This window comes from Empidonax traillii, unplaced genomic scaffold (assembly GCF_003031625.1).
Source record: "Empidonax traillii isolate 1590-97213 ecotype Southwest subspecies unplaced genomic scaffold, ASM303162v1 scaffold180:size851510, whole genome shotgun sequence".
Lineage (NCBI taxonomy): Eukaryota > Metazoa > Chordata > Aves > Passeriformes > Tyrannidae > Empidonax > Empidonax traillii.
Genome location: NW_020955373.1, coordinates 316,958 through 343,032, shown reverse-complemented (window position 1 = coordinate 343,032; position 26,075 = coordinate 316,958). Strand labels below are relative to the sequence as shown.

The 26,075-nt window shown below is 37.7% G+C and overlaps 1 protein-coding gene across 1 annotated transcript in view; it reads right to left on the bottom strand.

Moving 5' to 3' along the window:
* USP7 (ubiquitin specific peptidase 7) overlaps positions 1 to 26,075 on the bottom strand; it is a 68,487-nt gene that overhangs the window by 1,629 nt on the left and 40,783 nt on the right. Inside the window, exons 7-30 of the mRNA XM_027886158.1 lie at positions 23,264 to 23,394; positions 20,422 to 20,476; positions 19,805 to 19,885; positions 19,624 to 19,714; positions 18,853 to 18,935; positions 17,829 to 17,938; positions 16,966 to 17,122; positions 15,936 to 16,080; positions 15,268 to 15,398; positions 14,022 to 14,156; positions 13,724 to 13,825; positions 12,920 to 13,025; positions 12,465 to 12,557; positions 11,539 to 11,606; positions 10,209 to 10,309; positions 8,672 to 8,825; positions 7,184 to 7,251; positions 5,995 to 6,103; positions 5,822 to 5,899; positions 5,393 to 5,493; positions 4,666 to 4,765; positions 3,858 to 3,977; positions 2,458 to 2,529; positions 1,817 to 1,907 (exon numbers count right to left, since the gene is read on the bottom strand). Coding sequence (XP_027741959.1) covers positions 1,817 to 1,907; positions 2,458 to 2,529; positions 3,858 to 3,977; positions 4,666 to 4,765; positions 5,393 to 5,493; positions 5,822 to 5,899; positions 5,995 to 6,103; positions 7,184 to 7,251; positions 8,672 to 8,825; positions 10,209 to 10,309; positions 11,539 to 11,606; positions 12,465 to 12,557; positions 12,920 to 13,025; positions 13,724 to 13,825; positions 14,022 to 14,156; positions 15,268 to 15,398; positions 15,936 to 16,080; positions 16,966 to 17,122; positions 17,829 to 17,938; positions 18,853 to 18,935; positions 19,624 to 19,714; positions 19,805 to 19,885; positions 20,422 to 20,476; positions 23,264 to 23,394 — 2,482 coding nt within the window. The remainder of the gene's footprint in view (positions 1 to 1,816; positions 1,908 to 2,457; positions 2,530 to 3,857; positions 3,978 to 4,665; positions 4,766 to 5,392; positions 5,494 to 5,821; positions 5,900 to 5,994; positions 6,104 to 7,183; positions 7,252 to 8,671; positions 8,826 to 10,208; positions 10,310 to 11,538; positions 11,607 to 12,464; positions 12,558 to 12,919; positions 13,026 to 13,723; positions 13,826 to 14,021; positions 14,157 to 15,267; positions 15,399 to 15,935; positions 16,081 to 16,965; positions 17,123 to 17,828; positions 17,939 to 18,852; positions 18,936 to 19,623; positions 19,715 to 19,804; positions 19,886 to 20,421; positions 20,477 to 23,263; positions 23,395 to 26,075) is intronic.

The window sequence follows — 26,075 nt, the reverse complement described above, 5'->3', positions numbered from 1 at the left end:
CTGTCCCTTCTTCAGTCACTTACAGGAGTTTACAGCAGTGAACTGTGTGCTACAGTAAGAAAACTACTGTTAAAACTTATGGTCACAGGCATATCAAGAACCGGCTTTCACCCAAGTGCTGAGCCTGTTCCAAACAGGGAGGTTTCTGTCATCAAAATATGGCAACCTACAGCATTCACTACTGAAAGTTATCTCTGCTGTTTTTAGCTATTCCTCTCACCTGGTTGAAGTGGGAATATTTGTTAAACTCACGTCAAATGCAAATAATGTTTACGAACAAAATATGTAACCGACCCTCCTCTTTATTTTCTGAGAAAAAAATGTAGTCATATTTAGACTGCAAAGAAAACATACAGATGGTTTCACTTGTCCAACCCAATATGATTTTTTCTACTGCTAATTTTCATAAAAAGCCACAGTCCACATCCTTCTTGCAAATGGGAGAGATACTTTTCTAAGATGTCCTCAATTCAGAGCATCACATGTTCTTTGCAGTGAAATGATAAAGGCAGAAACTAAAGAGCCTCCCAGCAAGAAAAGCACACTCTTACATTCCAAGCCATCAACTGCAACCACTAAAGCATAAAACCCTTGACCTTGTTGGTTGCCTGCATCTATATTTTGGGATAGATTTTCTTCAGTCAAAATTATTTTGGTTTTTTTGCTTAACGTTAATGGTCAATGTCAAATAAAAAGAGAATTGCCAATCTTACTGTACAATCTTACTATTCAATCACTTGAATGTTTTTAGAGAAAGAAATTAAGTCCTACATGGTTAGTGCCAGCACAATCATTTCTGTAGTGTACCTTGGCAAAAGCAAAGGGACGCTATTGACATCAGCTATGTCAGACTGAGAAATGTCAGAACTTTGGTTCCATCAGTCCAGCATGTGTCAGAATTTGGTATTTGTACAAATTATTCCTATCAAAGTGTATTATATCAAAAGGGCAACTTCCTGTGAACTCTAAAAGCTTTCACTCTTAAGTTCCCTACAATTCCTACAAATGGTCCAAGTTTTCCCTTTTCCCCTTTATGACATGTTCTGTACTTTTGACCTGGTTAGTTTTTCGTGTTGTTTTGGCAATACTGGCTCTGCCTTTCTCACAAAGTCTGACAGTTCGTTTCAGACTTTTGGGTCTGGGAGGGAAAGGCACTAAAGAGATGACTCCCAGAAAACAATCAGGACTCTGCTTGCTCTCTCTCACCAGAGAGAGTTTATGTGTCCATGGAGAAATATCCATCTCTAAGTTTATCTTGCAGAGACCCTTCACAACTAGTGTAGAGAGAGAGAGGCCCCTCTCACACTCCTGGGCTCACACAACTTGTGCAGCTGGTGGCACTCTCAGTTTTGGTAAATCCCCTCCCAGCCATAAACCTGGCTGTGCAACACAGACAAGAGGACCTTATGCTGGGTTCCTGCAAAGTACTCAATAATACCACAGGTCTAACCCTCTGTAGGTTTTGGAATAAATGGACAGTAACAGGATTTCTTCACAAATGTCACATAAATCCAGAGCACAGCTGGAAAAAATCACAGGAAGCCTGACCCTAGCAAAACCTACCAACAAAAACCAGAGTTCCTAATTGTCAGCAAAACAGAAGTGCCAGAGAGCAAGTTGTCCTCAAACTCGTTCCTACTAGACAGAGCAGCTCACATAGAGGAACACTCAGCTAAGCTAGGACAACCCCCACACCATGAATTAAAGGCAATGAACAAACTGTTTCTGCATCCTGAGTTAAGGATAATCACATTTTAACAACTGGCAGAGCAACTTCAGCAAGTCAAAAGAACAGTGAGGTTGTCTAAAAACTTACCAGGTTGGGACTCAAAATCTTTCAAGTTCACTTCATACTCATCTTCATTGAGATATTGGTGTCGGCCCATCATTACAATGGCAAATTTAAACTATGAAAAGGAAAGGAAAAAAAACAATTGGTAGGACACCACATTAAAATAAAGCTTCAAATCTAAGTTCATAGTATAACCCGCAGCTGGTTAAAAGTCATGTTCTTTAGGAGTTGTAAAAGGCCACCGTACAAGAAAAGAAAAAAGTCCACAATGCTGCTCTAAAATACATTGTCCAGGACGTGGCACAATTCCCATCCTTGGGAGTTTACAAAGTGCAATGAGGTAAAACCCTGCACACAACCTGACTTTGAGCCAAGTTCTGTTCCGAGCAGGGATGTGAAATGGGGGTGGCCTCTAGAGGTCCCACACCAGCTACACTTTCCTGGGTCACTTCAACGTTTTGCTGAGTATTTCTCTTGATGCAGTACAGAAATACTACCCCTACACACCCTACCTAATTATTCTTAGAAAAAGCATAATTTCAGTCAAGCAACTGTTCTATCAATCAAACCTACACTTATCCCAAGTCTGTGGTTTGCATACTTATTAAAATAAACTCATTTAGGGTCTACAGTCAGCAGTTAAAACTCCCCTAACTTGAAATTACCTTTTCAAATTCTTTCTCTTGTATGTCCAGCATTGTCTGAATCCGCTTCATAACCTCTCTGAAGTGTTCACCCTAATAATTACAACAAGATTTTTGATGTCAAAAAAATCTAGGAAAAACAAGGGAAGCTGCTAATATTTCCTGCTTTGAGCTTCATTGAAATATTTTGCCTTAATCTCTCTGTTATTTACAAAATTACACAAATGTCAACATCATTCAGTACAACAGCAGGCAACCTGCTATAAATTCAGTGACTTCCAAGTTAAAAACATTTCACTTTTTTAACTTTTAACTTAAGTTAAAAGTCTTATGGATTCATCATAATGCAAACTGCCCCATTAAGTGACCAGGCACTGCCAGTGATATGTGCAAGTCAGGTTAAAGTTAAGAATCAAAGCCAGAAAATTAGCAGCCAAATAGGAATATGGGGAAAAAAAACCTCCACAACATACTCTTGCTAAGCATATTACTACTTTTTGCAGTATTTTTCTGCTCACTGTCCGTGTAAACTGCCCAAAAAAGTGATGAATCAACTTAAAGATGAATAATATGTATCAACTGTCACACACAAAGAAATGCAGTGCAAATGGTTTCCACCACAAATCACTACAGAAGTTTTACTCGACAGTGATCAAAAATACAGAAATTACTAAAATCCTATGAAGTAGAGAAATGTGGATGCATTTCTTCTTGCCAAATCTTTAAAGGTAGGTAATTTTCATACAAACTAATATAAATGAATCAGAAAAAGTTTAGAAGCAAATGGTCAACTGCCCCCAGAAATACACTTTGATATTAAAAGGATCAGTGTGACATTCAACTGGAGCAGCATCACAGAAAAACCTGAGAATTTAAATTAAGCTTTCACTCTTGTATTAACTTACAGCCCTAGAAGATAAAGCACATCAAATTACAGAAGTTATGAAATGCAAAGTCATCTCAGAAAGAGCTGAAGAAAATAACCTCATTTTCCATAATCACCTGTCTCAGTAAGAAGTCAAATAACCATGGCCTGGCCAACTTTTACTAATAAGTTTGCACTGCATTTACTAAAGTGGAATTAGAAACAGGGTTCCATGTTTGTTGGGGGGGTTCTGCAGGGGCTGGGGAATGGGGCAGTACTGATTTGACAGCATTAGAAGTCCTTGTCTGAGGACTTTCTATTAGGACAAATCCTACTTTCTGGATATTGGAGAGGCTCACGGAAACAACCTGTACATGCAAAAGGGAACTGAGATAGTGAATGATTTAACCATAAAAAGGCAGAGACAGGGCAGAACTTTGTCTACAGCTGCTGTATTTTCCCATACACTTGTTACACTAATTCATTTCTTTGACAGTACTTTAACAGAACATCATCAGTACAATTCCACAGGGAGAAAAAGGGACGCATACTGTACCTGGTGTATCCTCAGCAAGAATGGAATTCCAAATGTCCCAAAAACCTCTTTGTGGAAATGTGCCACTGTGATTAGCATCTCATTTTCTTTATCTATATCTACCTGGTCCAGAGGAATTTCCTAGATCCAGACACAGAATTAGGACTGCAATCAGCTAAACTTCCCCCAAAAGTACCTTAATTAGTAACTAAAAGCACTACTGATGTCTTGTTACTGATGTCAAACAATTCTATTTAAAAACAATTAAAGGAACCACGTCGTCTGACAGTCTTTTTACAAGAGTTTTTATTACAGTTTACATTGGAAACTTTTTTTAAAAATTTTTCATCTTTGAGGCAGGTTAATAGATCTGAATGATGAAAAAAAAAATCACACTAACAAAATTTGCCTCAAGAAGCTCAAACTTCACAGAAAAGGAAACAAAGTCTTCTAGAATATTTAAGTCTAGAGTACGGAAGTGGGTTCTAAGCATAAACATTTATATCATGAGCCCTTAAACAAACCTTGGAATTACTGCCAAGATACTAAATGTCCTATGGACAGGCCCTTGCCAGGCTCTCATGCATTGTTATAATAAGCGTGAATAAAAAAATTAAAGAATGAAATAATTATAGTGAAAGCAGATGGAACAAACAAGGATCCGTTTAGAAGGACTGCCTTTAAAAATACATATATATTATCATGTAATCTAACTTGCTGCAGGCATCACAGTATTTGAAAATCAAATCCAGAGAAAGAGAATTACCACTTGAGAGAGTTTTCTCTCTCAAAGTCAAGTTTCAAAGTTTCTTCAAGAGAAATTTTTTACCTCTATTCGAAACGTTCGACTTGTGGCAGGTGACAAACACTCTAACAGCTCATCTTCCTGATGGACACCAATTATTTTGTAACTTACAATTTCTAGCAGCCTTAAAAATAAACAAACAGGAAAAGCATTTTTAAAAAAATAAATTAAAAAACCCCCAAACAATGCACTATTTCTTCCTCAAACCTTGAAAATGATTAGTGCAGTCAGGATGTAAAGTGATGCTACTTCTTTCTTTGTAAAACTTTAAATTCAGTCTTTAGTAAAAATTAAGCAGAGAAGCTACAAGAGGCTAAATTACTTCTGGCTCATGGCCAAAAAGCCAGTACATGCCATTACAAAACAAAGCTTTTAAATATAGATTGTTTAAAAAATTTGCTTTACACGACCTCACTTTTAACTCCTGTAACTCCCAAGAAATGAATGGCATGAAATGCTTGAATTGGAAACAATTATTAAATTGTGAGTGAACAAATGCACTTGATGAAACTCAGGCATCTCAAGAACATAACTTTATGAAGTACAAAATAAATAATTGTATACAATTTATATTCATAGTTAATAAGAACACTTTTTAACAGCGGGAATCTGGAAGCTTTTCAATTTTTTAACACAGCATCAGACTTAAATTTGTTAAGAATGGTTTTTCCAGTATTTTAAATTCTATGGATACTTTTCTGCATAAAATCCCCATGACCACATAGAAGAAATCAAAATCCTCCAGCTTTACCTTAATTTCCCTGAACCTTTTTCAGAGAGTTCTACAACTTTTTTACATTCTTCTAACAGGTCCCGCACACACCCATGCTTATCTGGATATACTGTTATTTCCTGGGGAATTTAAAACAAAAAAAATCATTAGAAAATCTGAAAAATGTAAAAAAAACACATTAAAGTAAAGAACACACTGGCTTTTTCACTTCATCTAAAATTCATCTTTAAAAAGACAACAATTACTAAACATAACATCTATGTTATCTTCAAAAATTTTTGTTAACAGACACAATTTTTTTCTCTTTGTGGTTTTTTTCTTGTTGTTTGGTTAGGGTTTTTTTACATAAGGTACAAGGTTGTTCTAAATTATTCAGGGACAGTATGTGACCCTTAACCACAGCCATACCAGATTTGACACAGAAACAACAGCAAATGCCTCACTCACCTCTTCCCTAAACTGGCTATTTAGCCATATGCATTTAAAACTTCTTCTGTTTTCAAAATCAGTTATTTTCATTTTGAGCTAAAGAAAGAAAAGAAAAACACTTTAGGCATACTTTGAATAGGGCAGAATGATTTTTTTTTCAACTCACACCAATAAAAATAAAAGACTCTTACCTGTTGATAATAGAGTTTTTTCGGTTGCCTAGGCTTGAAGAACTGCAGAAGATCTCTTAAAGTACCTTCATAATTATGTCTAAGAGGATTACCAGGGCCATCCCTATAACTACAGAAGGAAAGAGGAAAAACATGAGTATGTTTTCCCAATCCATCTCTCCAAAATCCATCACGGCTCAGGAAATCAAAGCACCAAGAACACTTTTATTACTGGCTTCCAGTTTCCCGTAATTGCCACCACAGCCAAAGCAGCACAACATACAGAGCTTTACTGATTTTTACACACAGCTGAGCTGTGGGAACAGAAAAACCATTCACTGTGTGTGTTAACTCTCTCGGATGTTTAGAAGCTCACCCTCAGTGCTGCAGGGTGGCAGACCTGCATTCCTCCAGAATTACTGGTATAGCAGCACATGCTTTAGATTGGGGAAGGTTAATTTGCAGAGCCACATGACACAGCAAACTCAACAGTGACCACAGCACTGTAAACAAAAAGCTACTCAAATTCCAAGTCTCCTTGATAAGGAAGGGAGATACCCTCAGGTAGCTAAAGACATGTAACTACACTTACATGAATACAAAAATACGTAAGCTTTGTGGGTGCATTATTCCTGCAGCACATACAGATAGCTACTAATACAGTTTTCTGCTAGTTTTACACAGATTCAAATCTAGTGCCTAAGAACACCATTTTAACCAGAAATATCCCTCTGAGCACCTGTGAACTTGCTAAATTGTTGTCATCTTCATAAAAATTCATTTGCAGACTTTGAGGGAAGAGGGGGGAAATCAGTACTGCATTTCAACTTGTAAAATCAGCAGAACTACTGCTTTAATGTGTACTTGTTTCTGCTCTCCTCCATTCTAGAAGTCTGCATTCACTGAAACAGAACTTGCATTAGCTCAGTAATTTATCCCAGAGCATAAGGCTTTGAATTAATGATTTTTTTTCAGTGACACTTACTGGAACTCTTCTAAAACATGCAAATCTTTGAGGCTCTAAAGCCAGACACTGCAATATTCAAACTGCCTCTGCAACCTGCTGTGCATTCCAGAACGCTGACATCTTACTGGCAAAGAATTAGTTAACAACCTGGAAAAGGCTACAGAGTAACTGCTACCTACCTATATTTGGGCTAAATCTTTTAAGGAATAGTTTAGACACAGAGCACTAAGGAATTCATCTTACCCTTGGGACTTGAAAAACTGTAATAGCATTGGATCCGTGTTAAGTCTTTGCGCGACTGTCTTTGCAACCTGAAAATAAATTTGGGGTAAGTTCTGAATTATTTCAGACAGTTATGACATTGCTCTACAATCATACACTCAATTCATTCCATGACAAGAACATTATGCTACTGACATTCTGAGAGAAACCCACTGTCTACCCCCCCAAGGCTAAATAAACTAGTACTGTCAGCTTCTGAACAGTTGACACAGAAGAAGGTATACTCTGAAAAAAATGAGGCAACTGTTTTATTACAATAAATCACTGTCACCCAAAGGCTACAAAATCCACAACAATAGCTCTATTTCTCTTTCTCTTGTTTGGTTGAATTTGTTGTTGGTTGCTTTTTGCTGTTGGTTTGTTTTGGTTTTCATTTTTTTAAATTATAGTATTATTAGGGCAATAAGTAACACTGGCTCTTTGAAGATTCGCTCTCCTTTAATTCACTCTAAGTAAGTTAGCTTGCTTGGAGGGAATTAAAGTAATTACACCACATTATTCCCATATTTCATACCACTGCCTCACAGAAGGCATAGGCATTCTCTGTCCATTTTTGCCTAACCAAAAAACCCCAAACTATAAAGACGTTACACTTCAGGTAGAAAGAAAATATGAGAGGACAACTGGTCAAAAAGCAGATAACGAGAACAGGATAGCAAAAGTCATCTCTGAGTTTCCCTGTGTATGCAGGTGCTCCAAGTTTCTGCCTTTGGTGACAGAAAATAAACTGTCTGGTTTTAAGTGATAATTCTGACACTGACAAAATCAGCTGATGGAGAACTGCAGGGAGCCAAATCTACTCAGGCTCTCAATATATCAGACCAACTTTATTTCCTTTTTTTTTCTTTTTTTTAAGTTTCAGTATCCAGTTTTCCTCATCTAAACACCCCATGTCACTCTTTATGAACACAACAAGTTTGATCTGTTAGTGTCACTGAGCATTAAAGTGCATTGTGTGAAGAAAGCAATACAGTTTGGTCTACAAAATGAATATTGTTGGTGATACTACAAGCACAACACAGGTATCACTAGATTCCCAAAGTATTTTCCTTCTAATAGCTGAATTTTACATGTCACTTCGAAAGCAAATACATAAATTCATTAGAATATCATTTCCCTGACAGAGCAGAATGCCCTACCAAGAAAGAATCCTATTATCAAATAACTCATTATTAACAAAACTGGGGAGTTTAGAGCATTTTCTTCTCACAAGCCTTAATGGCTTCCTTAAATTTTTCATTACCACAAGGCAAATGGTGTATAAGAAAAGATCTACTCTTTTCTAAAGGTAATATAATACCTTTAGAATGTATAGGTATATATATATAGGTGTATATATATATAGATATAGAATATAAAGGTAATATAATACCTTTATAATGCACTTGTGAAGGATTGCAAAAGTTACTTTCAGAACAAGGAAACGAAAGCAGAGAAACGGGCACGTGCCTGAAAGTAATTCATCCTATTGGATAAAGTAACAACAAAGCCTGGGTCGTTGGGGATGGTTTTATCACAGAAAATGACATCCACACGATGGTAGAGGTCTCGGAAGTATTCCTTAGCTGTTGGTAGTTCGCTGTTATCATTTTCTGGGTCATCCCTACAAGAGCAAACAGATGATAACACCATTACATATCACACTGTTACACACACAAACAGTTTGGGCTTTTAAAAACATGTTCTACAGTAAGTCAGCAACAGCTGAGAGGTACAGAACTAAAGTTTAGAGACCTTTTTAGAGAGCCACCACTCGTACACAGTAGGACTAATGCAGTCAGTAGTGACCCAGAGCCCTGTGCAGCGCAAGGTCCCTCGCCCTCACGTGCTGCGCTCGCTCTTGGCAGTCTGGCCGTACTCTGGATCCTGTGGTTCCACAGCACCATTCCAGCAGGAGCCATCCCTCCCTCCCGCCCTGGCACATCACTGTGTGTCTGCATTGATGCTGCACAGCTTTCCACATACCCCTGGATCAATTGCTTTGCACAGAGGCCAGATGTACAACAGCATCCCTTGGCCCATAGAAGCAGAGCAGCGGGCACAGAGGCTGGTTTGGGTCACTCCTGACTGGTACCCCAACTTCTCAGCAGAGAAATAGCACCAGGGTACAAGCTGTGCACTTACCCAGGAGTCAGCAGCCAGCCAAGGGTGCATAACACCAACTGGGTCAACTGGGAATGCGAGTTCCAAGGCATGACATGAGAAATACATTCATCTCACATAATCTGGGATAAGAGTGCTGAAGATAGACTAGCTGGCTTCCACCCACTGTCAGCCCATGGAGAGAAACACAGCAACACAGTTGGGTGTGACCATCAGCAGTGAGAGCATAGCAATGCTGATTTATAGCCCTGACAAGATTATGAAAGATCCCTTTAATGGGTGCAAGATGCAGGAGTTCCCCTTTTGCCTCGGAAAAGGCTCCAGCTGAAACATCAGTACACCTCCAAGTTGCACACGCTCAGGCAAACTGGGAGCATCTCATCACCGCAGACCAGGACACCAGTAAGGAACTAACTGTGAGTGTCAGTAAAAGGGAGAAAGGGAAAGCAGTTTAGTTCAGCTCTAGGCTGAAAGGAGCTCCAAGCCAAGAGCCTTGTACAGTGGCCCTGGTACTGAGCCGGGGTCTGAAATGCTGGAAGGCTCTTCAGGGTCTGAGCTGCACCGGCTCCACTAAAAAGCTGCACAAATCAGATGCATTCCTGAACCATTCTCTGTAATACCAGGACCTATTTCAGGCTGTTAGTTTCCTAAACTAGCATGAAACCTTCTTTTCCTTAAATAACATGGCATTTGATAATTAAAGTACTACCAATGTTTTTTCATTTCCCCTTTGAATAAACAAATGAGAACTGCTGAGAACACATTTACTGTTGGAACATAATACTTTGCTCTTCTTAAAAATGCTTAGTTAAAGGAAATTCTGCTTCCAAAGCGAACCAGATGATTTAAATGCACTGATAAGCTGGCTCCTTAAAATACATACTTCTGAAACACTATGATGTCGCCATCCATGAGTTCATCCAGAGCTTTATCAAGAGATACATCATAGTCTTGAATCCTTTCTGTTAAATTGGGTTTAACTTCCTGCAATAAAAAACAAAAATTGTTGATCACAGAATAAACAAAAGACAAAAATAAAGGTCACAATAGTGAAGAAATCTTCATGTAAGGTAACCTGTATCTCCTTTTAACTAAAAAAAATGTGTGCATACATATATATATGAGACATACACACACAAGCAAATTAACTGCAATCTGAGCTAGGGTCCAGATAGATCTAATTGCTATTGATAAAACTAGCTGCTCATTTTTATATTTGGAATCTCACTCAAGTTATCTTAATTTTCAAAACTATTTTATCATTACCTTGATAATGGTTTTTTTAAAATTAATTTTTCCAAAATTAATTTTCTACTGAGTCAGATTCCAGGAAGGTTGGAGAGCAGTGATTATGCTCACTTACTTTAATAGTGCAGGACTTATGTACACCAATTCATTTGTCTTTAAAATAAGTATTAAAAAAAACACCACAACTCCAACAAAGCCATAACGAAAATACATGTATTATAAAATATCTATATGCATATTACATATTTATACTTGTAGGGTGGGATAAAAGCACCTGTCTAAGCAAACTGGAATCAAACTGGAACCCTGCCCTGCCCAGAGCAGGAGCAGCTGACAGTTTTGCTCTTTAGGATGGCGGTGTGTGTGCTGCCCTGGAACCACCAGAGAGAGCAGCAGGACTGCTCACAAACTTCCCAATAAAAACCCAGTTCCTTGTTCTTTCTCTAGCCAGGACTTTCCCTTGGCAAGATCTGCATCTTCAGCACTCAATAAATGCAGCAGTTCTGAAGATTTACTATTTGTGTATTTGGGCAGAAACGTGCTAGCAGAGTAAGGATTTTGTTTGATGAGTTCTGACTTAGGGAAGGAAGGAGAAGATGCAGCGTTTTTTCTCAGCTTCACTGTCTAAGGGGGACACTGAAAATACAATGGTCAATAACATCAGCAACATTAGCTCCTCTTACATGGCAACAGAGAATCAGCACAATTAAGCTACTCATGTAGGTCTTCATGGAGAGGTTTTTTTGGTTTTTAAAGCCTCACACTTCCAGCTGTTTAATATTAAATCTGTTTTGAAGTTAACTATCTGCTACTCTTTTGCAGCACGACAGACCCCAAAGCTACAGGTCACAGGGCTGATGGTTTATAAATCATCATGAGCAACTTTTTAATGAACAGAGCTTCTTATTTTTTTAGTTGCAGCATGTAAAAGACACAGAATTTAGAAAAAGTCTGTCAATGCAAACCTCATAGAGGATAAGGTTAGTTTCTTGTGGAAATCCTGCTCTCTCACACATAACTGGAAGCAAGTCACCTGTTGGAAAAAAAAAGAAGGAATGTTAAACATGTTGCAGTAACTGCTAATGAGACCAACCACAGAAAGGAGAGAACCTATTTTTCTACCCCAGAGAGATAAGTTTTGCAATGCCTGAGAAACAGCCTTCCAGGTTAAAGCTTCCCTTGTTGATATCCAACCCAGAAACATATTTTAAGGTTTCCTTCCACTTCATTTGAACAACAATATATGTGAAAGACCATTGGAAATTCAAGATATGAAATAACACCACTCCTTCCCTAGAGAAAAAATTTAATATCTTTAAAAATAAATAAATTATGGCAGCTAAAATAAAAAATTAGAAAATATGTACAAGTCAGCAAAATGAAAAACTGAAGTATTTTTACTCAATGGACATTTGCTGAATTCCTTAAGTGGACTCATATGAAAATCCAAGGCTGACACCCAATCCAGTCTGAGCAGCTGCTCAGGCTGCCATAGTGAAAGATTGCCGAGGAATTATTTTAAAAGCTATTTCAGGAGTATATTTCACAAAAATCCTTGAAATACGAGGGAAAAAAACCCAAACTGGAGAGTAATATAAAATCTCAAAGTGATTTACAACAAGTCTGAAACAGCTGTTTATATTCAGCAACATCTGGTGAGGACAGCAAACCTGTAACCAACAATTAACTGACCACCAACAGTGACATGCTCAGCCCTGCAGAAAGTGTCACTGACACAGCACGGGGAAGGTTCTGGGTTAAATAAGAATCTGTTTCTGTGGTGTCCCTTTAGTTTCAGTGATAGAAAAATTATTAAAAGAAAAAAATACATGCAACCTACTGTCTTTAAAAACTTTCAGTTATATCAAAGAAATTGAATTTCAGAACTTACGTATTTTACAGGATATAGGGGTGTAGATATGTCCACAATAATTCAAACTCCGAGTCTTCGGATCGTACATCTTCAGAAACAACATTACATCATCTACACAGTAAGAAACAAGACTTAATTTTAAGTAAGGGTTAGGGCAGGAAGGGGGGAAGAAGATCACCTAGATTATTTTCTTTACACACTAATAAGTAGGTGCCCTTGATTTAATTACTTGATGCCCTTAATATATATATAGAGAGAGAAATTTATTTAATGAGTCTAAAAACATGCAAAGCATGTCTTCCACTTCGAGAGAAATGAAGGAAAAACTGCATGAGAAAAACTAATTTCAGCACTGTAATAGTTTGATGATTACATCAATGACATCCTTGAAGAAAGGAGTGTACAATGTGTTTGGGGATATACCCAAAATAGAAGTATTTTGTATTTAGGGAAGGTTTAGCCCATCTGCTTACGATCTTTATCAAACTTGGGTAATGTTGCTCCAGTAGCAGCCATCTCTGGATCTACTGTTTCCAAAAATATTGTCCATGGATTCTCATTGTCACTGAGCTCAATCATCTATGTAGAAAGATGAGAAAAAAAAGGTCTCTGGAGAACATAATACAAACTGATACCTGCATTTTAAACAGATACAAGAATTTTATAACATTCTACGAGTGGGAGAGTTTTGGGGTTTTTAAAGTTGTGTTAAAGGCACTTTATGAAGATTATTAAGAGAAAACAATATAGATATAAACCCATCAAATGTTAAACAAAGCACTAATGATTGGTTTTATTTAAAATAAACCCACCTCTTTCTCATTTAAAAATGTACCTACAACTACCTTGATTATGGCAAGAACATTATTTCACGTTAGAAGTAACACAACAGTGACAGGACAGAAACCAATCACTGTTATCTGTGGTATTTAGACAGTGTTTCACATTTTAAGCAACACATTTCATTAAATCCAGACTTTTTGCTCAAATAATAGAGGACTCAAAAAGATACTTCTGTTTCAAATCTAACATAAAAAATCATGATCATACCTTTTTTTTTCATGGAAGAAAAATCATGCACCACATTCCTGCTTCCTATCCAAATTAATCCACTAAATCTCAAATCTGTTTAAGTATCAAACTTCACCAAATACAGTGAAATTAATTTTAAGTTAATACTCTGAAAAAACTGTTCCCAAACTTAGATATTTTTAATGAGAACTAAAGATCATGAATGATGGACAGAAAAAAATGTCCTCTCATCAGTGACTATTTACCGTTTTATTGCCATCTGCTTCATTATCCAACATTGCAGGTCTTTTTGTTCCATTACTTCTTGCTTGCATTGGCCATAATCTGATTTGATCCTGGGGAAATCCCTAAAATAAATAAAAAACGTGTCAGGAAACTAAAACAAAACATGGGAAAAAGGCTAAGATACTTCTATTAAACCCAAACAGATCTTCTGTATTAAAAGGTCTAAATTATGACTGCTGGAGAAGGCAAGGGCTATGAAGCAACCATAATAAATTCATAAAATAAGTACATACGGGTATTCAGCTAAAGAAAACTTACCATCGTTTGAGAGAGGTTTTGGACAAATTCTGTGAGCGTGGAGTTTTTTAATACTTTAAAAACAGTGTATTTCACTTTTTCTTCATCATACATATCATTGCCTTGGTGACCACAGAACTGATCCTCTGCCACTATCTGAAAAATGACATTTAAAGGTTACTACTCATATTAGCTCAGTTGCACCACGTAATACCTGCTCATGATGCTTTACTACACAACCTCACTGGCTCCCTGGGTGGTGGCACAGTGCTAACACTATCTGTGTTTGCATGAAGACAATTTGCTAGCACACAGATTACAATTAAATTAAAAAATTGTGATTGATAGTCACATCAGTGCAAGTAATTAAAATATACTAATTCTTACAAATCCCGGACAATTAAAAACCAGTTGTGCTTAGATCCCAGTCTTGGAAACATGTGCTCTAACAATCTTGGCACTTAGAGAGGGGAAAGAAAAAAGCTACATAATTATTTTATGGTGTAAGGCAAGAGGGCTGCCTAAACCTTCTCCTGTGTTTCCCAGAGCCCCCTTGCACTCTTTGTTAACAGAAACACAAACGCTGCCAGCCTCCCCACTGGAAACAGCCCCAGTGCAAATGCACTGCAGAACGAGCCAAACTTCACCAGTGACTCTACTTATGAACACCAGAAAGAAGATGCAAAGAAACATGGAGGCAAATGGAAAATGGGTTCTATTTTCCTGTGCCAGATGGGCTCTGGAAAGAGCCATAAACAGGGTTCCTTAAGGCAATTCATAACGATCTAGTCCATCTGGCTTTTCCAAAAAGATAATTGCAAATATAAGCACTCTCTCCTTCTGCTTCTACTTGATGAGCTCAGTTTGGCAGAAGTCCAGGCTTGCAGCCTATGGCTAGATACATTCTAATTTTAGAAAATAATTCCTGAAGGAGATAAAAGTGCAGTGGCAGGGCAGCCATTTGAAATAACTTGGTCCTTTTCCTTTCACCTGAACTTACTATTTTTACTCATAAGCACATATATCCTACAGAAAACAGAAATGTCTATATCAGACAATATTGTGTGATTCATTAGGACTCTTTGCATATGTAAATATACTCACAAGCACTAAAATAATAATTTCACTTCAAACACTACTTCAGAGCTCGAATTAAAAAAAAAATTTAAAAGAAAAGGAAAGAAAAATCAAGGTTTGTCTCAGGTGGCTCAACATTCTGAATTTTCATGGTAAGGCAGTTGCAACTTCATCTGTTTCAAAAGCTGACCTGCACTTGCATATAGAGGTGAGCTTCCTGCCTCTCCTTCCTCTTCTGAGCTTCTATCCTTTTCTCTTCTTGTAGCCTTTCTACAAGTTGTTGAGGAATATCATGGTCGGTGACAGGCTGCAAAACTTCACCTACAAAGCAGATTTTATTATGTCATTTCAAGATTTACATCAAACAGTGCTTTTTTCCATACACATTTGACTTGCCTCTGACTTGAAGTCAAAACCAGCTTTCTTCATCTTATAATTAAAAACATGGTTTGATATCATCATACTTTGGCAAAAGCAGCTTTTTCTATCCCAAGCCAAAACACACTACTTCCATGAAATATGTATCACAGACTTCTGAATTAAACATTCAGAATTAAAAAAATATTTACTACTGCTCCATTTTTTAGCATACATATTTATAATCAATTTGATTTAGATTCCATTACTGAAGTTAGTTTAGCAAGTTTTCCATCCTATAAAACAACCAAGGTCTGAAGCACTTTGCAGACGCCCAGTCCTGCCTGACTGTGTAAAAGGCACCCCTAGATTAGCACACACTTTCAAAACGTGAGAGAAAGGCTGGCTGATCCCATGAGACTTTTCACAAGTAAATTATAGCCCTAAACCCCTGTTTTTTAAAAGCCCCTTGGGGCACACACACGGACAGAGGACACCTACTGAGTTTGGACTCCCTGATGTAGACCAGCATGTAGGCGTTGGTGCAGTGCCGCACTGACAGGTCATCGTCGTGACCCCCGTAGTTGTGTTCGATCGCTTCCTCCTTCGTGCATCTCGACACAACATCATCGTCAAATTTACACCACTAGAGAGAAAATTTTATATAAATATAATTTTACACATAAAATCGTGTTCTTGAATGATAAATTATTTCTATTTCTGGCACGGTTTCCAGCTCTTTGAAGTAACTGAAATTACTCTTCAAGCAGCGTGACTTGTAAAAAAAGATCTAGTTCAGTGTAATTTGTGCTACCTGCTACTTGTGCTCAGCAAAAGGAATTCCAAAAATACCAAACCTTTGCTGAAGTATTTGAACATTTTACACTGAATATCAGAAGCTTTTCTTCAGACTGCTATTCAAATATCTAGTATTTCTGCAAGAAGCAGAAAACTGACCTTATTTGTTGTAGAATAAAATAAAAAGCAGAGATGCACAAGACATCTGGTAATTATTTGTATATTTATATTTGCAATTTACACTGAATTTTAAATTCAAACAATAAAGTCAATTAACAAAAAATGACAAATAGCAACAAATTAACAGTAAAATCTTACTTCTACTTTTACTGTAAATAGTCATGTACACACAAAACCAGTCAACTCAAGGGAAGAGGTACTTGACCTATAAATGTCTGATCCAATCAAGTCACCTAAACCTGTAACAGTGGGACATGCAAACATGCTTGAACTTCTGAGTCACAGAAACACTTGAAATGTTCATATTTGCTTGAGCAAAGTCAGCCTAAAAACCAAATTGCTGCATAAAATCAGTTTGAAGTAGAACTTTACACATCCACACACTGATGAAGGGATTCCCTTAGTCAGAAGCCTTTTGCTGTAAGTCAAGTGTGTCAGACTTTTCTTTTAGGGTGCAAAAATTCCAGAAATTTGCCCATTAAGAAAACTCCATGCACACCTTTGCAACACACACATGCACACACTTGAGTTTAAGGTGCTTTCCAATACTCACTTTGCCATCGCCCTTTGGATTTAAGTAAACAACGTAATGTCCACCATGGTTATCTCCACTGTGGACCAGGACTGCGTGGAGAATGTAATTCGCAGGATCTTTAGGATCTGTTTTTTGCAAAAATTCATCTAGTGGCAACTGTTCAGGAAATTCAAACCTGGTTTTGAAAAGAATTGAAGTAATTGTATTTGTAGTTAAGACAGACACACAATATCAAGCGCTACTATGGAACACTGTAAGTACTCCTAAAACAAGTAGCAAAAATTCAACACATTACTGTCACAATGCTATTTCTCTCCAGGACATATTGTACACAGTGGCAGAATTTATACTGTTTTAATATGGAATAAAAATAATCTTTGCAAGCACCTCTGGAAAAGTATGCCCTCAGTAACAAGGGTAAGAGCACTTTAACTGAAATAAGGCTGGTTTGGATTCACTGTGTCAAGATAAAAGCTTTCAAATATGTTATTTTCTGACAAATCAAGCTTTCCTAGCACAGCTACTACTGGACTAGAATATTATTTTGAAATGCCTTACAGCTGCTGCAGTCTCACCTTGGTGAGGCTAAAATCACTGCAATACAGATTTAGTTTACAACCAGCAGTGTATGTCCTTTAGAAATTATCAGCCTCTACTTAGTGAGGGGATAAATGGCTCTTCCTCCATCTATGGAAACAGAGGGAGGGAAAGCAGATAACTCCTTATTCATCTTACTTACTCTTGTGGCAGCCTATCCACACACAAACAGGATTTTGGCAAATTATTTCTGGTAAAATACATTCACAGGTCCAAATTCTACTATCAAAAAAATGACAATCCAACCCAAAAAACCCACAAACTAAACCAACCAAGCAACTCACCTATCATTTATCTTGATGTTTTGGTCAGTCTGAGGATCATACATAAACCTCATGAGCTGTAGGTGTAATACTGGTGGCAGTGTGAGGAACTTCACACCTTTCTCTGCCTCCTAGACATTTTAAAGGAAATAGAGGGTTGAAATGGGAAGATTTTTAACAACTCAAAATATTTGTTTGCTGCAGACACTCTTCCTAGGGACTTTCATAGGCTTGATGAACCGAAGAATGGTTCAAAACTTGGGTGCAAGTAAACTACCCCAATGCTGCACCCACCTTTTCATGAGCTACTACAGTAACACAAGACCTCAGATAATTTAAATTTAGGCCATTCATACAAGCACATGTGGACATCTCACAGCATTAAGAGCAAGTCACCTGTATAAATAAAATTAAAAAGAAAATATGGAGGCAAACCCTCAGTTTTGATCAATTAAGAATTTCATGTTCATTGTATTCCTGCCAACAAGTATTGGCTACTGTGCTGTACCTTCCCAAGAACAGCAAAAGAATATATAAAACATTACTGACAAAATCTGGTGTATCAAAGCTGCAGAAATAAGCTTTAGTAAAACAACATTAATTATAAAGAAACTTCAGCTTCCTCCAGTGGGTGCAGCAAAGTGCAACTGAAAAGCACACACATAAATGTTTAAAATTCCAGGGTTCATTTGGTGTTCTTGCTGATGATACAAACATCAACTCTCTGCAGTTACTTCTGGAGCTATGATGCTTTTTTACTTGACACATGGAAGAACAGGCTACTCAGAGGTAGAAAAGTGAAACATTTCAGTAACTGAAAGACTTGGACCTATAAAACTCACTGCTATAAAATCTGTGATTGCTATAAAATCTGTGCTCTGTTTTCAGAAACATAACAACAACTAAGAAGAGCTATGCAAAGCTTGTCTAAGAAGGAACATCAGCAGACTCAGTTGATACAATCTAGAATGGGTTTTGCTAGTTATTTTCTTTGCTATTTTATCAAGGATAAAGAAATAATATTTAAAAGCAGATTAAAAAATACCTGCAAGCCATGTTCTCCTGCATCATATTTGTTGTCACCATCCAGCTGTTCCACTGCAACGTAGTCAATGAAGGACTCAAAAACTAAATGAGAAAAGATTGGGGAGTTGTACAGAGGAGGAGTAAAAAAGTAAGTTTACTCCAGCCTGCAATGTATTATCAAAAAACACATTAGGACATGAAAGTTCGTGTTTGAGTATTTCTGTCTTTACTTTTAAAAGTTTTTATATTGCTTAAGAGTGTCCAGAAATGCACCATATTTTAGGAGCATATATAAGGGTATCAGTAGATTTCAAAATCAGAGTTACAACTGTCTGCCAAAACTCCTCACTCTGCAGCTGCTGAGCAGCAAGATGACTCTGTCTGCTGGACTCTCACACATCCCTTTTCATGCCTTGTACTCCAAGCACTCAGTAGAGAGATGAGAAGGGACCACAGTTATGCTGTTCTGATGAGTTCATTCCTTTTATTTGCTTATTACTATAGTCAGGCCTAATCAGGAACCTATTTCCTTCAAGTTCATCTTTATATATAAAATTATTACCCACTGTGACAACATCACTGTTGTCACCACGGCAGATTCTGCAGTTTTATGTGATCAGGAAAACTCCTGAAGTTCGTGGACCTTTTTTTAAAAAATATTTTCAATTAGGTGTCTTAAAGCAAAGATTTTCAAATTGCTGTGCACCAACAAAACCATCTGAAATCATAAGGCACTGAAGTCCAACACGATGAAGTATTTAATAAGGGCATTTCACAATGTGTCACTTACTATTTTTCTTTCCCTTTATACTTAGCTGGATGTCATAATAATCTTCTATTCGTTCAGATCGATAGTCTACGTGCTTGCATTGGATATAAGACTGTAAACAAAACAAAAACCCAAAGAATTTCAATGCATACAAGTAACAGAGTAAATGTAATCATCTTTTTAAGAAGTATTAAATACATACCACCATCTTCCCTCTGAACAATTTAGGAATAGTGCCTTCTACACACGTGCCTTTCATTTTATTTTCCACATTATCGAGCAGCTGAAAGAAAAATTAGTTTTTACATAAGATGATCTTGCAGTTTTTTAATTTATTCATCACATACAGATGACTACTTCACTGATTAAACTGTACATCACTTAGACAAAAATGAAATGTTAGTCTTGTTTGTACTAGCATCTCCTTTCTAGTCCTTTCAATCCTCCTTTTCCCCCTAAAACGTGCATTGAGGTCTACCCCAGCTACATTCCTTTGAGTCTGGAAAACCCCATAGATGTAACAATGTATTTGTGGCTTCAAAACTGCACTTCTCTCCATGGCTATAAAAGCACCACTAACACATGTTCCAGTTACTTTCAAGCTTCCCTATTCTTTAAAAATTCCTCACCCAGAAAAGCCCATAAGCAATCCCAATTCTTATGAAGAAATAAAGCAAGGCACAAACTCTGCCTTTGAAACCTAATTTAAATTAATCAAGGCCACTATTACTCAGATTGTTAGTAAGTTTTATTACATATCCACAGTATCAAGAAACAACATTATGCATCACAGATCAGCAAAAATTAGTATAAACGTACCACTCGACATAATTCCTGGACATCGTGTTGCATGAAGCTGTCTAAAGTTTCCCACCTTTGTAAGGCAAATAAATACAACATTACTAATTGTGAAGAAAACTTACAGTTTAAAAGACATTTCTGTGATTTCTCAGCAGATAAAGAATGTAATACACAGCAAGATATAAGGACTGAGGCTTAGTACTGGCTAAAGCACAGGATCTTTAGTTCTGTGGGATTCCCTCAGCAGGAGGAAGGGGCAGTGAACTTGTGAGACATTTTGGCAGCCGTTCTGTGCCCACCTGCCTTCTCCTCTGGGGGACTGGGAACAGGGAGGGCAGGCAGAGCCAGCTGGAGAGGCAGGAGAATTCACCCCAGTCTACAACCTAGCCTCAGTTCATGCCAAAAAAAACTCTTGAAGAAAAAACCTGGGAGCAATTCATTGTTGTCAGAATAGCTTCCACAGCGTGTTTCTAGCTGCCTCTCTTCTGAGGGCCCTTCAGGTGCAGTCAAGGAGTGTTCAGGGATTATTTCAGCACATGAAAGGAAGCAAATGGATTTATAGGAAAGACTGGTTCCTTTGTGCTCATCTAAACAGTTAATCCTGGGCACACAGTGACTCCAAGGAGGCCTTCATCCTTCTGAACTGCCCATGTGCAAACACACTGGTGTGACAGCAGGGGTGAGAGCTCAGCAGTCTGTAAATGCCTCACAGCCAAGGTGCACAGTGCAACCAAGGGGCTCAGAACTACTGCCTTCAATGAAATGAGGAACATGAAATGTTTCTGGTTCCAGCATGAAACACTTTCTCCTGTGAGCTCTTCAACTCAAGAATGTTTTTTAAGTCTCTGACAACTCTTTTTGCAGCAGACCCCACTCCCAACCACATGAAATCAGCCCTGCTGACTGTAGGCTCCAGCTTCAGCCTGATGTTCCACCCCAGCCCTGGAAGTCACCAGCACAGAGGTGATCAGGAGCACTACTGACTTTATCTTCCCTCCCACTCTCCTCTCTGTGACTCACCCCCACTGTCACACAGCAGCACACTCATCGAAACATTGTGCCAACAACCCTGTGGGGGTCTACACTTTAAAAAGCTGAATGAAGTGACCCGTTAGATAATTAAAAATGGAAAATAATGTCCTGACTCCTTAGGCTTGAAACACCAACCAGCTTAAAGGACAAAACCAAGAAATGGTTACATACTAAAATTAGGATTAAAAGGGCTCCTTCAGACATGCCATCAGTTTCTACTTAAAGAAGCCAAAATTAGTTAGAAACTCACAACACCCACTAAAAAGTCATACTCTAAACTGCACTTAGGTAGGGCTCACAAGGTCAGACACTCCCTGATTCCACGGCGAGGGAAGGGGGAAACCCAGATCTTGAAACACATTCAAAAATTCCTTCCCAAAAATGAAAGCAGGCATGAACACATTTTTCAATCCTTGTTCTCAGATAAAAAGTTAAGCATCTGAAACACCCTCGGGAAAGGTCTCTTCATGCTACTAAAGATGACACAGTTGGGATCTTAATTCAAGATGAAATATTTACACTTCCACCAAGTCCTTCCCATGTAACAGGACAGCAGGAGCACTGATAAACTAAATATACAGTGTGCTAGTAGGAAGAGTGTATGGTCAGAAAAACATACAACACTGAGGTTCCTGATTTCATTTTAAACTTCCCCCAAAAGGTGCAAAGTAGAGGTTGCAAAGACACAGGTTTTATTAGGACAGAGCACCACTACAAGGGTTAAGCAGCACATGCAGGATGAACACTAGGGCAGCTGTGTGAAAAAGATGATACAAACTTCCTCATGTGTTTTTAAATAAAAAAGTGCTTGTCAATATTACTACAGGACTAGTCTACACATACAGTGAAACAAAGTAATGCACAATATAGTATTTTAGAACAGATTTTAATAAAATCCTACTCCACACTTACAGGGCATGCAAAGAGAAGGCTTGTAAAGGTTATGCTAATCATAATCTTTCTGTCCTAACTTGTGCTCAGCTAAAACATCACACTTGTAAAACACACAAAAAACCCACCCTCAGTGTAGCTCTAATGTATAATTCTTTGTCTAGATACTCCAGATTTACCATTACACCCTCTTAATACCATCTTACAAGAAATACAACCAGACTGGAAAAAAATACCAGGCAGTCAACTGGATACTGGACAAAAAAAGAAAAAAAAAAGCAAGCTTTTTTGTAGATGTTCTCTGGGGGAAAAGAGGGTGCTAGAACGAGGAAATGCACAGAATTACTCTGTGTGTGCTTCAACACCTTTACTTCATGCAGCTGATACTCCTGTTAAGCTTTAAATCACCAAGCAGAACACTGCATTAAACAGTTCTAAATCATCTTACAGCAGCCCTCAATGCAGAACTCACATGGAAATGAAAATTACTGCTATTCCCTACATTTAAAACAGAATTAATTTTTTAAAAGACATTAAGAATACATCAATCGCAATATTTCAACAACTATTTTGTTCTCTATTTTATTTAAGCCAAATGCATCACACAATTTTCAGGTAACAGGTAAATGATAACCCTGCTATGAACAGCTGTATTTGTGTACCATTCCCCTTTCCAAAAAATCTGACTTTTGGATCAGCTGTCTTTAGTACAGACTATAAATAAAAATCTATATAAATTATAAAATCTATAAAAATCTATACAGACTATAAAAAAACCCTATCCAAGTAAACTACTAAAAGTTAACAATTAACACTGTTATATTAAGACTTCTCTGCACTTCTCTAAAAATAACCTCATTTAAGCAGAACCTTTTTAAAGAAAAGCTTTACAAAGCCTGTGAAAATCCAATAAATAGCCAAAATTTCTGAAACTTACCCAAACGATTTTGTTAACTTTTTAGTTCCAACTGGTTTGTCACTATGTTGCAGCTCATAAAACACTCTTTGCAATGCTAAAGGAACACTTTTGGATGAATCATCTCCTTCTGTGGGCATCATGTACACAGCCTGAAAAAGCATTTAGTTCAATTAGTATCTAAGGAAAAGTTTATTGCTCATATTGGTGAATGCATTCTTTCCTCTTCAGTGACTTCCTTCACAGAACTCAATTTAATCATCCCTTCAAAACAGTCTGAAAAAAATCTTGTGCTGTAGCATAAAAATGTTAATTGTCTGGAATGACTCTTTTTAGAGCACAGTGGTTAGAAAGATGTGAACAACAGATTCCATTCATGCTTATTTTATCTAAATAGTTCCCTTATTCCACCCCACTACAGTAAATGCACTAAAGCATTTAACACCTTTAAACAAGTTATCACGCCTGGTTTATCTTTGTAATCATCACAGTATGAACAGATATGATGGTCAACACTACAGACTTTTGAAAATAACTTGTTTTGTGAAAAAGCAACTACATGAAACCATAAAAGCCAACAAGTGAATGAAAACAGAAACGGTCCACATGGGGAAAGATGTCAGAGGAAGCTCTGAGATTCCCTAACACATTCACTCACTCCTACTTAACGTCATCACTGTCCAGCAAATCAGCATCTTAACAATTCAATTCACTGATTATACCGATCTGGGAAGGACTGAGAACAAAGACATTACACAAATAGACCAAACAAGGATTAAGAGAGTTCAATAGGAACTGAAATGAGATTTACTTTTTTGGAAGTGTACTTCAATATATGCAGAGAAAAGGAAGAGAAAACAAATGGTATTTACAGGGAGATGTTCATTTAAGAAGCACAGACATAAAAAGAAAACAGACAACCTTGGAAGAACATTAGGTAACAACAAAATGAAACTAAAAAGACTCCATAGCATATGAGAAAATAACCTGTTAAAAGACAGAAAAATCGCCACCAGAATTTTTGCCTGTGAAACAACAGGGAATGATCCATTTCTGTGAGTGAAATGTTGAACTGGATCTCAGCTCTCCCTGTGTTTGTGCCTTAGCCTGGATTCCAGAGAGGTGCACCTTATCCTGCTTTTATGAATTGAAGAAAACTGAATCTTCAATTTTATCATCAGCACCAGGTTTTAAATATTGAAACTCAATAATTCTTTAACATTTCTCTAAACTTAGAGTGTTTCTCAACACTAAAACAAACCACTTTTCAAATATGATCCTCTACAAACCCTTATTTTTATGCCTTACCCTCTCAAATTCTGAAAGTTTGATCTCAAGATCAAGGAGTGAGGCATTCTGATCCACTTGAAAAAGCAGAGTCTCTTATTTAAGACCTGAGAAGCTCCCTCAGGAAATGAACACAAAAGAGGAACAGGGACATGTATAGGTAGGGGCTATAAGGAACAGACAGATATGAGAAAAATTTTAGATATTTACCTACAGATAACCTTGAACACACTGCTTAAAGCCAAGAATTACTTGAAAGGGAAGAAAATACTGTGCATGAAATTCCAAGGTTAGGTGAAATATACTGGATAACTTTAGGAGAGCCAGATCAGGGAGAAATGCACTGGACCAAGATTTATTATTTTCATGTAGTTATATGAACATCCTGCAATGTTCTCACGAATTGTAGGGAATTTTTCAAGAGAACCAGCAAAAAGTTTCAAGATGGACTGGATGCAGCCACAAGTACTGATGGGCTGGAGGCACCAATGACAGTTCTGGGACAACTCCTGTAACACAGTCCAAGATCAAACCTGGACCCATCTGGGAAGTTACTACTGCTCCTTGGCTGCCTGGACTACAGCTAAGCACATATTTATCTGTCCCAGACAAAGATACGCTCAGAAGAGAGAGTTCCTTGGATTTGTTCTCTACCTCTGAAAGCTGCTTGGTAGCTTAAAAGGGAGGTCTCACTCCAAATACCCAAGAACCTCCCATCTGCTGTCTGGAGGCAGAGCAAAGAAGAAAGGACCTCTCCATCAATCCTCCCCCAGCTTCCCCAGGGTCTGCCTTTACACAGGTACCTCTTTGCCTTTGCTATTGTTCCTTACTTGCCCAGCTCTGCTCCCGACAGCAGCTTCTCTGGGAACAAAGCTCTACATAACAGCAATAGAAATCCTTATTTCTTCTGAGTAACAAGGATTCACAGAAATTATTGATATGGTGAGAAGCAAACCGAGGATGCTACATGTTTTATTTTACTCAGTTTTTAAGAGGAATGAGTTTGCTCAAAGTGAAAACAGAAGTGCTGTGAAAAGTACTTTTTCCAGACAGGACAATTACTGATTCTTCCTGATCTGTACCAGTGGCATTCCAGCTGATGTTCAGGACCATTTCCATAAAGGAAGCTGCAGCAACCAGCCAGTAAATCAAGCTTACCACTATCCAGATATTAACAGTTCCCAAAAGCTGCTATTTATTTTGGGGCTGGGAGGGAAGTGCAGGGGAATGCTTGAAAAGGTTAGTTCAGTTGAAACAAAGCTGTATCCCAAAAAGCATTTCTTCTTCACAGAACAAGATCACTTCATGTGATACATATTGATTTACTGACTACGAGACAGTTCTGAAACAAACTGCTCAATTGGATTAGATAGAGTCATTACAAAAATACTTTTTTCTCTGAACAGCAAAGTGAAGTTGTCCAAACACATAAAATGCACAAACATTAGGAGCTATGAGCTGAGCTAAAAAAACCCAGGCATTACAATGAATGAAAAGCTGAATGAGTGAATTTTACCTCCTGCAAAAAAGAAACAGGTGCATCGTG